Source organism: Salarias fasciatus, chromosome 9 (genome assembly GCF_902148845.1).
Source record: "Salarias fasciatus chromosome 9, fSalaFa1.1, whole genome shotgun sequence".
Classification (NCBI taxonomy): Eukaryota; Metazoa; Chordata; class Actinopteri; order Blenniiformes; family Blenniidae; genus Salarias; species Salarias fasciatus.
Genome location: NC_043753.1, coordinates 25,867,809 through 25,880,902, shown reverse-complemented (window position 1 = coordinate 25,880,902; position 13,094 = coordinate 25,867,809). Strand labels below are relative to the sequence as shown.

The 13,094-nt window shown below is 58.2% G+C and overlaps 1 protein-coding gene across 2 annotated transcripts in view; it reads left to right on the top strand.

Moving 5' to 3' along the window:
* Positions 1-11,939, top strand: part of abcd3a (ATP-binding cassette, sub-family D (ALD), member 3a) — a 32,535-nt gene extending 20,596 nt beyond the window's left edge. For both annotated transcript variants that reach the window (XM_030099840.1, XM_030099841.1), the window contains exons 21-23: positions 10,593-10,697; positions 10,851-10,907; positions 10,973-11,939. In XM_030099840.1, coding sequence (XP_029955700.1) covers positions 10,593-10,697; positions 10,851-10,907; positions 10,973-11,050 — 240 coding nt within the window. In that variant the 3' untranslated portion in view covers positions 11,051-11,939. The remainder of the gene's footprint in view (positions 1-10,592; positions 10,698-10,850; positions 10,908-10,972) is intronic.
* The last annotated feature ends 1,155 nt before the right edge of the window (positions 11,940-13,094 follow it).

Sequence of the window (13,094 nt, the reverse complement as noted above, 5' to 3'; positions counted from 1 at the left end):
CGGTAGGACTGGGTCTGAAGCGTCCGGTAGGACTGGGTCTGAAGCGTCCGTTAGAACTGGGTCTGAAGCGTCTCTTTGGACTGGGTCTGAAGCGTCTGGTAGGACTGGGTCTGAAGCGTCTGGTAGGACTGGGTCTGAAGCGTCTGGTAGGACTGGGTCTGAAGCGTCCGGTAGGACTGGGTCTGAAGCGTCCGGTGGGACTGGGTCTGAAGCGTCCGGTAGGACTGGGTCTGAAGCGTCTGGTGGGACTGGGTCTGAAGCGTCTGGTGGGACTGGGTCTGAAGCGTCTGGTAGGACTGGGTTTGAAGCGTCCGGTAGGACTGGGTCTGAAGTGTCCGGTAGGACTGGGTCTGAAGCGTCTGGTAGGACTGGGTCTGAAGCGTCCGGTAGGACTGGGTCTGAAGCGTCCGGTAGAACTGGGTCTGAAGCGTCCGGTAGGACTGGGTCTGAAGCGTCTGGTAGGACTGGGTCTGAAGCGTCTGGTAGGACTGGGTCTGAAGCGTCCGTTAGAACTGGGTCTGAAGCGTCCGGTAGGACTGGGTCTGAAGCGTCTGGTAGGACTGGGTCTGAAGCGTCTGGTAGGACTGGGTCTGAAGCGTCTGGTAGGACTGGGTCTGAAGCGTCTCTTTGGACTGGGTCTGAAGCGTCTCTTTGGACTGGGTCTGAAGCGTCCGGTAGGACTGGGTCTGAAGCGTCTGGTAGGACTGGGTCTGAAGCGTCTCTTTGGACTGGGTCTGAAGCGTCTCTTTGGACTGGGTCTGAAGCGTCTCTTTGGACTGGGTCTGAAGCGTCTCTTTGGACTGGGTCTGAAGCGTCTGGTAGGACTGGGTCTGAAGCGTCTCTTTGGACTGGGTCTGAAGCATCCGGTAGGACTGGGTCTGAAGCGTCCAGTAGGACTGGGTCTGAAGCGTCTCTTTGGACTGGGTCTGAAGCGTCTGGTAGGACTTGGTCTGAAGCGTCTGGTAGGACTGAGTCTGAAGCGTCTGGTAGAACTGGGTCTGAAGCGTCTCTTTGGACTGGGTCTGAAGCGTCCGGTAGGACTGGGTCTGAAGCGTCTGGTAGGACTGGGTCTGAAGCGTCTGGTAGGACTGGGTCTGAAGCGTCTGGTAGGACTGGGTCTGAAGCGTCTGGTAGGACTGGGTCTGAAGCGTCCGGTAGGACTGGGTCTGAAGCGTCTGGTGGGACTGGGTCTGAAGCGTCCGGTAGGACTGGGTCTGAAGCGTCTCTTTGGACTGGGTCTGGAGCGTCCAGTAGGACTGGGTCTGAAGCGTCCGGTAGGACTGGGTCTGAAGCGTCTGGTAGGACTGGGTCTGAAGCGTCCGGTAGGACTGGGTCTGAAGCGTCTGGTAGGACTGGGTCTGAAGCGTCTGGTAGGACTGGGTCTGAAGCGTCTGGTAGGACTGGGTCTGAAGCGTCTGGTAGGACTGGGTCTGAAGCGTGTCTTTGGGCTGGGTCTGAAGCGTCTCTTTGGACTGGGTCTGAAGCGTCTGGTAGGACTGGGTCTGAAGCGTCTGGTAGGACTGGGTCTGAAGCGTCTGGTAGGACTGGGTCTGAAGCGTCTGGTAGGACTGGGTCTGAAGCGTCTGGTAGGACTGGGTCTGAAGCATCTGGTAGGACTGGGTCTGAAGCTTCTGGTAGGACTGGGTCTGAAGCGTCCGGTAGGACTGGGTCTGAAGCGTCCGGTAGGACTGGGTCTGCAGCGTCTGGTAGGACTGGGTCTGAAGCGTCTCTTTGGACTGGGTCTGAAGCGTCTGGTAGGACTGGGTCTGAAGCGTCTGGTAGGACTGGGTCTGAAGCGTCTGGTGGGACTGGGTTTGAAGCGTCCGGTAGGACTGGGTCTGAAGTGTCCGGTAGGACTGGGTCTGAAGCGTCTGGTAGGACTGGGTCTGAAGCGTCCGGTAGGACTGGGTCTGAAGCGTGTCTTTGGGCTGGGTCTGAAGCGTCTCTTTGGACTGGGTCTGAAGCGTCTGGTAGGACTGGGTCTGAAGCGTCTGGTAGGACTGGGTCTGAAGCGTGTGGTAGGACTGAGTCTGAAGCGTCCGGTAGGACTGGGTCTGAAGCGTCCGGTAGGACTGGGTCTGAAGCGTCCGGTAGGACTGGGTCTGAAGCGTCCGGTAGGACTGGGTCTGAAGCGTCCGGTAGGACTGGGTCTGAAGCGTCCGGTAGGACTGGGTCTGAAGCGTCCGGTAGGACTGGGTCTGAAGCGTCCGTTAGAACTGGGTCTGAAGCGTCTCTTTGGACTGGGTCTGAAGCGTCTGGTAGGACTGGGTCTGAAGCGTCTGGTAGGACTGGGTCTGAAGCGTCTGGTAGGACTGGGTCTGAAGCGTCCGGTAGGACTGGGTCTGAAGCGTCCGGTGGGACTGGGTCTGAAGCGTCCGGTAGGACTGGGTCTGAAGCGTCTGGTGGGACTGGGTCTGAAGCGTCTGGTGGGACTGGGTCTGAAGCGTCTGGTAGGACTGGGTTTGAAGCGTCCGGTAGGACTGGGTCTGAAGTGTCCGGTAGGACTGGGTCTGAAGCGTCTGGTAGGACTGGGTCTGAAGCGTCCGGTAGGACTGGGTCTGAAGCGTCCGGTAGAACTGGGTCTGAAGCGTCCGGTAGGACTGGGTCTGAAGCGTCTGGTAGGACTGGGTCTGAAGCGTCTGGTAGGACTGGGTCTGAAGCGTCCGTTAGAACTGGGTCTGAAGCGTCCGGTAGGACTGGGTCTGAAGCGTCTGGTAGGACTGGGTCTGAAGCGTCTGGTAGGACTGGGTCTGAAGCGTCTGGTAGGACTGGGTCTGAAGCGTCTGGTAGGACTGGGTCTGAAGCGTCTGGTAGGACTGGGTCTGAAGCGTCTCTTTGGACTGGGTCTGAAGCGTCCGGTAGGACTGGGTCTGAAGCGTCTGGTAGGACTGGGTCTGAAGCGTCTGGTAGGACTGGGTCTGAAGCGTCTGGTAGGACTGGGTCTGAAGCGTCTGGTAGGACTGGGTCTGAAGCGTCTGGTAGGACTGGGTCTGAAGCGTCTCTTTGGACTGGGTCTGAAGCGTCTCTTTGGACTGGGTCTGAAGCGTCTCTTTGGACTGGGTCTGAAGCGTCCGGTAGGACTGGGTCTGAAGCGTCTCTTTGGACTGGGTCTGAAGCGTCTCTTTGGACTGGGTCTGAAGCGTCTCTTTGGACTGGGTCTGAAGCGTCTCTTTGGACTGGGTCTGAAGCGTCTCTTTGGACTGGGTCTGAAGCGTCTCTTTGGACTGGGTCTGAAGCGTCTCTTTGGACTGGGTCTGAAGCGTCTGGTAGGACTGGGTCTGAAGCGTCTCTTTGGACTGGGTCTGAAGCGTCTCTTTGGACTGGGTCTGAAGCATCCGGTAGGACTGGGTCTGAAGCGTCCAGTAGGACTGGGTCTGAAGCGTCTCTTTGGACTGGGTCTGAAGCGTCTGGTAGGACTTGGTCCGAAGCGTCTGGTAGGACTGAGTCTGAAGCGTCTGGTAGAACTGGGTCTGAAGCGTCTCTTTGGACTGGGTCTGAAGCGTCCGGTAGGACTGGGTCTGAAGCGTCTGGTAGGACTGGGTCTGAAGCGTCTGGTAGGACTGGGTCTGAAGCGTCTGGTAGGACTGGGTCTGAAGCGTCTGGTAGGACTGGGTTTGAAGCGTCCGGTAGGACTGGGTCTGAAGTGTCCGGTAGGACTGGGTCTGAAGCGTCTGGTAGGACTGGGTCTGAAGCGTCCGGTAGGACTGGGTCTGAAGCGTCCGGTAGGACTGGGTCTGAAGCGTCCGGTAGGACTGGGTCTGAAGCGTCTGGTAGGACTGGGTCTGAAGCGTCTGGTAGGACTGGGTCTGAAGCGTCCGTTAGAACTGGGTCTGAAGCGTCCGGTAGGACTGGGTCTGAAGCGTCTGGTAGGACTGGGTCTGAAGCGTCTGGTAGGACTGGGTCTGAAGCGTCTGGTAGGACTGGGTCTGAAGCGTCTCTTTGGACTGGGTCTGAAGCGTCTCTTTGGACTGGGTCTGAAGCGTCCGGTAGGACTGGGTCTGAAGCGTCTGGTAGGACTGGGTCTGAAGCGTCTGGTAGGACTGGGTCTGAAGCGTCTGGTAGGACTGGGTCTGAAGCGTCTGGTAGGACTGGGTCTGAAGCGTCTGGTAGGACTGGGTCTGAAGCGTCTGGTAGGCCTGGGTCTGAAGCGTCTCTTTGGACTGGGTCTGAAGCGTCTCTTTGGACTGGGTCTGAAGCGTCCGGTGGGACTGGGTCTGAAGCGTCCGGTAGGACTGGGTCTGAAGCGTCTGGTGGGACTGGGTCTGAAGCGTCTGGTTGGACTGGGTCTGAAGCGTCCGGTGGAACTGGGTCTGAAGCGTCCGGTAGGACTGGGTCTGAAGCGTCCGGTAGGACTGGGTCTGAAGCGTCTCTTTGGACTGGGTCTGAAGCGTCTGGTAGGACTGGGTCTGAAGCGTCTGGTAGGACTGGGTCTGAAGCGTCTGGTAGGACTGGGTCTGAAGCATCTGGTAGGACTGGGTCTGAAGCGTCTGGTAGGACTGGGTTTGAAGCGTCCGGTAGGACTGGGTCTGAAGTGTCCGGTAGGACTGGGTCTGAAGCGTCTGGTAGGACTGGGTCTGAAGCGTCCGGTAGGACTGGGTCTGAAGCGTCCGGTAGAACTGGGTCTGAAGCGTCCGGTAGGACTGGGTCTGAAGCGTCTGGTAGGACTGGGTCTGAAGCGTCTGGTAGGACTGGGTCTGAAGCGTCTGGTAGGACTGGGTCTGAAGCGTCTGGTAGGACTGGGTCTGAAGCGTCCGTTAGAACTGGGTCTGAAGCGTCCGGTAGGACTGGGTCTGAAGCGTCTGGTAGGACTGGGTCTGAAGCGTCTGGTAGGACTGGGTCTGAAGCGTCTGGTAGGACTGGGTCTGAAGCGTCTCTTTGGACTGGGTCTGAAGCGTCTCTTTGGACTGGGTCTGAAGCGTCTGGTAGGACTGGGTCTGAAGCGTCTGGTAGGACTGGGTCTGAAGCGTCTGGTAGGACTGGGTCTGAAGCGTCTCTTTGGACTGGGTCTGAAGCGTCTGGTAGGCCTGGGTCTGAAGCGTCTCTTTGGACTGGGTCTGAAGCGTCTCTTTGGACTGGGTCTGAAGCGTCCGGTAGGACTGGGTCTGAAGCGTCTCTTTGGACTGGGTCTGAAGCGTCTCTTTGGACTGGGTCTGAAGCGTCTCTTTGGACTGGGTCTGAAGCGTCTCTTTGGACTGGGTCTGAAGCGTCTCTTTGGACTGGGTCTGAAGCGTCTCTTTGGACTGGGTCTGAAGCGTCTCTTTGGACTGGGTCTGAAGCGTCTCTTTGGACTGGGTCTGAAGCGTCTGGTAGGACTGGGTCTGAAGCGTCTCTTTGGACTGGGTCTGAAGCGTCTCTTTGGACTGGGTCTGAAGCATCCGGTAGGACTGGGTCTGAAGCGTCCAGTAGGACTGGGTCTGAAGCGTCTCTTTGGACTGGGTCTGAAGCGTCTGGTAGGACTTGGTCCGAAGCGTCTGGTAGGACTGAGTCTGAAGCGTCTGGTAGAACTGGGTCTGAAGCGTCTCTTTGGACTGGGTCTGAAGCGTCCGGTAGGACTGGGTCTGAAGCGTCTGGTAGGACTGGGTCTGAAGCGTCTGGTAGGACTGGGTCTGAAGCGTCTGGTAGGACTGGGTCTGAAGCGTCTGGTAGGACTGGGTTTGAAGCGTCCGGTAGGACTGGGTCTGAAGTGTCCGGTAGGACTGGGTCTGAAGCGTCTGGTAGGACTGGGTCTGAAGCGTCCGGTAGGACTGGGTCTGAAGCGTCCGGTAGGACTGGGTCTGAAGCGTCCGGTAGGACTGGGTCTGAAGCGTCTGGTAGGACTGGGTCTGAAGCGTCTGGTAGGACTGGGTCTGAAGCGTCCGTTAGAACTGGGTCTGAAGCGTCCGGTAGGACTGGGTCTGAAGCGTCTGGTAGGACTGGGTCTGAAGCGTCTGGTAGGACTGGGTCTGAAGCGTCTGGTAGGACTGGGTCTGAAGCGTCTCTTTGGACTGGGTCTGAAGCGTCTCTTTGGACTGGGTCTGAAGCGTCCGGTAGGACTGGGTCTGAAGCGTCTGGTAGGACTGGGTCTGAAGCGTCTGGTAGGACTGGGTCTGAAGCGTCTGGTAGGACTGGGTCTGAAGCGTCTGGTAGGACTGGGTCTGAAGCGTCTGGTAGGACTGGGTCTGAAGCGTCTGGTAGGCCTGGGTCTGAAGCGTCTCTTTGGACTGGGTCTGAAGCGTCTCTTTGGACTGGGTCTGAAGCGTCCGGTAGGACTGGGTCTGAAGCGTCCGGTAGGACTGGGTCTGAAGCGTCTCTTTGGACTGGGTCTGAAGCGTCTCTTTGGACTGGGTCTGAAGCGTCTCTTTGGACTGGGTCTGAAGCGTCTCTTTGGACTGGGTCTGAAGCGTCTCTTTGGACTGGGTCTGAAGCGTCTCTTTGGACTGGGTCTGAAGCGTCTCTTTGGACTGGGTCTGAAGCGTCTGGTAGGACTGGGTCTGAAGCGTCTCTTTGGACTGGGTCTGAAGCATCCGGTAGGACTGGGTCTGAAGCGTCCAGTAGGACTGGGTCTGAAGCGTCTCTTTGGACTGGGTCTGAAGCGTCTGGTAGGACTTGGTCTGAAGCGTCTGGTAGGACTGAGTCTGAAGCGTCTGGTAGAACTGGGTCTGAAGCGTCTCTTTGGACTGGGTCTGAAGCGTCCGGTAGGACTGGGTCTGAAGCGTCTGGTAGGACTGGGTCTGAAGCGTCTGGTAGGACTGGGTCTGAAGCGTCTGGTAGGACTGGGTCTGAAGCGTCCGGTAGGACTGGGTCTGAAGCGTCTGGTGGGACTGGGTCTGAAGCGTCTGGTGGGACTGGGTCTGAAGCGTCCAGTAGGACTGGGTCTGAAGCGTCCGGTAGGACTGGGTCTGAAGCGTCTGGTAGGACTGGGTCTGAAGCGTCCGGTAGGACTGGGTCTGAAGCGTCTGGTAGGACTGGGTCTGAAGCGTCTGGTAGGACTGGGTCTGAAGCGTCTGGTAGGACTGGGTCTGAAGCGTCCGGTAGGACTGGGTCTGAAGCGTCTGGTAGGACTGGGTCTGAAGCGTCTGGTAGGACTGGGTCTGAAGCGTGTCTTTGGGCTGGGTCTGAAGCGTCTCTTTGGACTGGGTCTGAAGCGTCTGGTAGGACTGGGTCTGAAGCGTCTGGTAGGACTGGGTCTGAAGCGTATGGTAGGACTGAGTCTGAAGCGTCTGGTAGGACTGGGTCTGAAGCGTCCGGTAGGACTGGGTCTGAAGCGTCCGGTAGGACTGGGTCTGAAGCGTCCGGTAGGACTGGGTCTGAAGCGTCCGTTAGAACTGGGTCTGAAGCGTCTGGTAGGACTGGGTCTGAAGCGTCTGGTAGGACTGGGTCTGAAGCGTGTCTTTGGGCTGGGTCTGAAGCGTCTCTTTGGACTGGGTCTGAAGCGTCTGGTAGGACTGGGTCTGAAGCGTCTGGTAGGACTGGGTCTGAAGCGTATGGTAGGACTGAGTCTGAAGCGTCTGGTAGGACTGGGTCTGAAGCGTCCGGTAGGACTGGGTCTGAAGCGTCCGGTAGGACTGGGTCTGAAGCGTCCGGTAGGACTGGGTCTGAAGCGTCCGTTAGAACTGGGTCTGAAGCGTCTCTTTGGACTGGGTCTGAAGCGTCTGGTAGGACTGGGTCTGAAGCGTCTGGTAGGACTGGGTCTGAAGCGTCTGGTGGGACTGGGTCTAAAGCGTCTGGTGGGACTGGGTCTGAAGCATCTGGTAGGACTGGGTCTGAAGCTTCTGGTAGGACTGGGTCTGAAGCTTCTGGTAGGACTGGGTCTGAAGCGTCCGGTAGGACTGGGTCTGCAGCGTCTGGTAGGACTGGGTCTGCAGCGTCTGGTAGGACTGGGTCTGAAGCGTCTGGTAGGACTGGGTCTGAAGCGTGTCTTTGGGCTTGGTCTGAAGCGTCTCTTTGGACTGGGTCCGAAGCATCTGGTAGGACTGGGTCTGAAGCGTCTGGTAGGACTGGGTCTGAAGCGTATGGTAGGACTGAGTCTGAAGCGTCTGGTAGGACTGGGTCTGAAGCGTCTGGTAGGACTGGGTCTGAAGCGTCTGGTAGGACTGGGTCTGAAGCGTGTCTTTGGGCTGGGTCTGAAGCGTCTCTTTGGACTGGGTCTGAAGCGTCTGGTAGGACTGGGTCTGAAGCGTCTGGTAGGACTGGGTCTGAAGCGTCTGGTAGGACTGGGTCTGAAGCGTATGGTAGGACTGAGTCTGAAGCGTCCGGTAGGACTGGGTCTGAAGCGTCCGGTAGGACTGGGTCTGAAGCGTCCGGTAGGACTGGGTCTGAAGCGTCCGGTAGGACTGGGTCTGAAGCGTCCGGTAGGACTGGGTCTGAAGCGTCCGGTAGGACTGGGTCTGAAGCGTCCGTTAGAACTGGGTCTGAAGCGTCTCTTTGGACTGGGTCTGAAGCGTCTGGTAGGACTGTTTCTGAAGCGTCTGGTAGGACTGGGTCTGAAGCGTCTGGTAGGACTGGGTCTGAAGCGTCTGGTAGGACTGGGTTTGAAGCGTCTGGTAGGACTGGGTCTGAAGTGTCCGGTAGGACTGGGTCTGAAGCGTCTGGTTGGACTGGGTCTGAAGCGTCCGGTGGAACTGGGTCTGAAGCGTCTCTTTGGACTGGGTCTGAAGCGTCTGGTTGGACTGGGTCTGAAGCGTCCGGTGGGACTGGGTCTGAAGCGTCCGGTAGGACTGGGTCTGATACGTCTGGTGGGACTGGGTCTGAAGCGTCTGGTTGGACTGGGTCTGAAGCGTCCGGTGGGACTGGGTCTGAAGCGTCCGGTTGGACTGGGTCTGAAGCGTCTGGTTGGACTGGGTCTGAAGCGTCCGGTGGGACTGGGTCTGAAGCGTCCGGTAGGACTGGGTCTGAAGCGTCTCTTTGGACTGGGTCTGAAGCGTCTGGTAGGACTGGGTCTGAAGCGTCTGGTAGGACTGGGTCTGAAGCGTCTGGTAGGACTGGGTTTGAAGCGTCCGGTAGGACTGGGTCTGAAGTGTCCGGTAGGACTGGGTCTGAAGCGTCTGGTAGGACTGGGTCTGAAGCGTCTGGTAGGACTGGGTCTGAAGCGTCTGGTAGGACTGGGTCTGAAGCGTGTCTTTGGGCTGGGTCTGAAGCGTCTCTTTGGACTGGGTCTGAAGCGTCTGGTAGGACTGGGTCTGAAGCGTCTGGTAGGACTGGGTCTGAAGCGTCTGGTAGGACTGGGTCTGAAGCGTATGGTAGGACTGAGTCTGAAGCGTCCGGTAGGACTGGGTCTGAAGCGTCCGGTAGGACTGGGTCTGAAGCGTCCGGTAGGACTGGGTCTGAAGCGTCCGGTAGGACTGGGTCTGAAGCGTCCGGTAGGACTGGGTCTGAAGCGTCCGGTAGGACTGGGTCTGAAGCGTCCGTTAGAACTGGGTCTGAAGCGTCTCTTTGGACTGGGTCTGAAGCGTCTGGTAGGACTGTTTCTGAAGCGTCTGGTAGGACTGGGTCTGAAGCGTCTGGTAGGACTGGGTCTGAAGCGTCTGGTAGGACTGGGTTTGAAGCGTCTGGTAGGACTGGGTCTGAAGTGTCCGGTAGGACTGGGTCTGAAGCGTCTGGTAGGACTGGGTCTGAAGCGTCCGGTAGGACTGGGTCTGAAGCGTCCGGTAGGACTGGGTCTGAAGCGTCCGGTAGGACTGTGTCTGAAGCGTCCGGTAGGACTGTGTCTGAAGCGTCCGGTAGGACTGGGTCTGAAGCGTCCGTTAGAACTGGGTCTGAAGCGTCTCTTTGGACTGGGTCTGAAGCGTCTCTTTGGACTGGGTCTGAAGCGTCTGGTAGGACTGGGTCTGAAGCGTCTGGTTGGACTGGGTCTGAAGCGTCCGGTGGAACTGGGTCTGAAGCGTCTCTTTGGACTGGGTCTGAAGCGTCTGGTTGGACTGGGTCTGAAGCGTCCGGTGGGACTGGGTCTGAAGCGTCCGGTAGGACTGGGTCTGATACGTCTGGTGGGACTGGGTCTGAAGCGTCTGGTTGGACTGGGTCTGAAGCGTCCGGTGGGACTGGGTCTGAAGCGTCCGGTTGGACTGGGTCTGAAGCGTCTGGTTGGACTGGGTCTGAAGCGTCCGGTGGGACTGGGTCTGAAGCGTCCGGTAGGACTGGGTCTGAAGCGTCTCGTTGGACTGGGTCTGAAGCGTCTGGTAGGACTGGGTCTGAAGCGTCTGGTAGGACTGGGTCTGAAGCGTCTGGTAGGACTGGGTTTGAAGCGTCCGGTAGGACTGGGTCTGAAGTGTCCGGTAGGACTGGGTCTGAAGCGTCTGGTAGGACTGGGTTTGAAGCGTCTGGTAGGACTGGGTCTGAAGCGTCCGGTAGGACTGGGTCTGAAGCGTCTGGTAGGACTGGGTTTGAAGCGTCTGGTAGGACTGGGTCTGAAGCGTCTGGTAGGACTGGGTCTGAAGCGTCTGGTAGGACTGGGTCTGAAGCGTCCGGTAGGACTGGGTCTGAAGCGTCCGGTAGGACTGGGTCTGAAGCGTCCGGTAGGACTGGGTCTGAAGCGTCCGGTAGGACTGGGTCTGAAGCGTCTCTGTGGACTGGGTCTGAAGCGTCCCGTTGGACTGACTGGTTCCGGTTCTGTGCAGATGGCCCGGCTGTTCTACCACAAGCCCCAGTTCGCCATCCTGGACGAGTGCACCAGTGCAGTGAGTGTGGACGTGGAGGACTACATCTACAGCCACTGCCGGACGGTGAGTCCCCGGAAGCCTGTGGTCCAGCCTCACAGCGGAGACGTCTGCTCAGTAGAGACAGACGTCCTCTGCTGTCCGGGTTGGTGGAGGAGCAGTGCAGAGTGTCCTCAGGCTGGAGTCCATGAGTTCAGACTGACGGTGTCTTCTCGGCAGGTGGGGATCACCCTGTTCACAGTGTCTCACAGAAAGTCCCTGTGGAAACACCACGAGGTAGGACCTGTCCTGACCCGTCCCAACTGTCCCCCGCCCCCGTCCTAACGCTGTCTGTCTTCCAGGTCTACCTCCACATGGACGGCAGGGGAAACTACGAGTTCAAGCCCATCACAGAGGAAACCGTCCAGTTTGGGTCCTAGACCCGAGCGGAGCTCTGCTCAGACGACTCGCACTGCTTGATTGAAACTAGTCCATTAATTCTTTTGCACTGGAGGATTGAGCTGAGTCGGCAGCACAGCTTGTTTCTAATCATTGGTAGCTCTCAGCCGTCTGTCCTGACTAGTTATTGATTCCACAAATCGTCGTGTCTTGTTTTTTACTGTGGGGGTGAGTGAGTGGTTTGGGAGGTGGAGTGCTGTTGTCTGCGCTCGCCTCATGTTTGACCTGAGACGACCCTGGGAGCTGAGTGGACTCTCTGGACTGTCCTCCTGCTCACAGTCAGCCCATGAAGCCCCACGTGGTCCCACGGGGACGGACGGCGGAGAGCTGATGAGCCAACCACGCTGTGACGCTGCTGAGAGTCCGTCCTCCAAATGTCCCCCCCCCCCCGGACAGAACGTCCACCCCTCTGGACAGAATGTCCCCCCCTCTGGACAGAACGTCCACCCCCCCCCCCCCCCCCCCCCCCCTGGACAGAACGTCCACCCCCCCCTCCTCCAGAAGACAGAGCGTTCCCTCTGAGCCTGCAGTCAGTCCAGCAGGTCCTCGGCTCCCAGGTGTTGACGGATGAGTGAGTGAACACTGATTAACTCTTATGGCTCTGAAGGTGAGATCAAGGTCCAGAGAGGAGTGCTGCTCACTCTACCGAGTGCTGCTCACTCTACCGAGTGCTGCTCACTCTACCGAGTGCTGCTCACTCTACCGAGTGCTGCTCACTCTGCTCACGGTGAACCCTCTGGACCAGGTCCAGGTCAAACGGCTAGCGGTCCCCGGCGTGCTAACTTCTGGTGTGTTGAGGGGAGGGTGGTGGATTTCTACACTAAGGAAACGTCTCATCTCACTCGGTATTAAAGAAATAAACTCTTCCAACATTTTAATGGTCGGCGTGTTTTCTTCAGCGGAGGCCCGAGGCTGCCTGGACAGCAGCCAATCAGCTGATTCCAGCTTCTCTGCATTTGAGGGGAACCGACTGCAAATAAAAGTGAGTTGTGGAGTCTGAGTTTTAACAAGGTCTCATTTAACTGACTGAAATCAGTTCTGCTAGAGAGAACACTTCTCTGCAGCATCTGTGGTTCATTACTGAAACAGCACCAACTCGTGGTGGAACATGGGAACTGCATGGCTGCCAGTGTTTGACTTTACAGGGAAACGGGACGCTTCTTCAGAGGGTTTGATCCTTTTTCCTACATAATGTGAGATCAACGAAAACGGCTTACACTATTTGAAGACTTTAAATCCTAAATTTGCGGTGCGCTGTGGTTCCTTCTGGCTTCAGAAGAATCTGAATCTCCCTGAACCCTGAGGAGCGTGGCGGGCAGGAGGGTCGGTCAGGACCAGATTACAGACGGTTCTTCCCCGCAGCGTTCAGCTGGTTCTCTCTAACGCTGATGAAGCAGTGACTCCACGGCCCCCTGCTGAGCTCCACGCAGCTCCCCCTGCTGGTCCACGGCCCCCTGCTGAGCTCCACACAGCTCCCCCTGCTGGTCCACGGCCCCCTGCTGAGCTCCACACAGCTCCCCCTGCTGGTCCACGGCCCCCTGCTGAGCTCCACGCAGCTCCCCCTGCTGGTCCACAGCCCCCTGCTGAGCTCCACACAGCTCCCCCTGCTGGTCCACGGCCCCCTGCTGAGCTCCACACAGCTCCCCCTGCTGGTCCACGGCCCCCTGCTGAGCTCCACGCAGCTCCCCCTGCTGGTCCACGGCCCCCCTGCTGAGCTCCACGCAGCTCCCCCTGCTGGTCCACGGCCCCCTGCTGAGCTCCACACAGCTCCCCCTGCTGGTCCACGGCCCCCTGCTGAGCTCCACGCAGCTCCCCCTGCTGGTCAGGCTGAGCATCACTTCACTATCTTCACACATTACACACTGAGCCTCCAAGCATGCTTGGAGCGCCGGTTCTGATAGAGCGGGTGGGACCGGGTGGGACCGGCTCTCTAAAGACTGGCGGGTTCTTGGTTCTTACAGCTGATTAACTTGATGCCGACTGAGTTTCTGTCACTGTTGACTTTCTGTTCTGAAGTCTCCATGT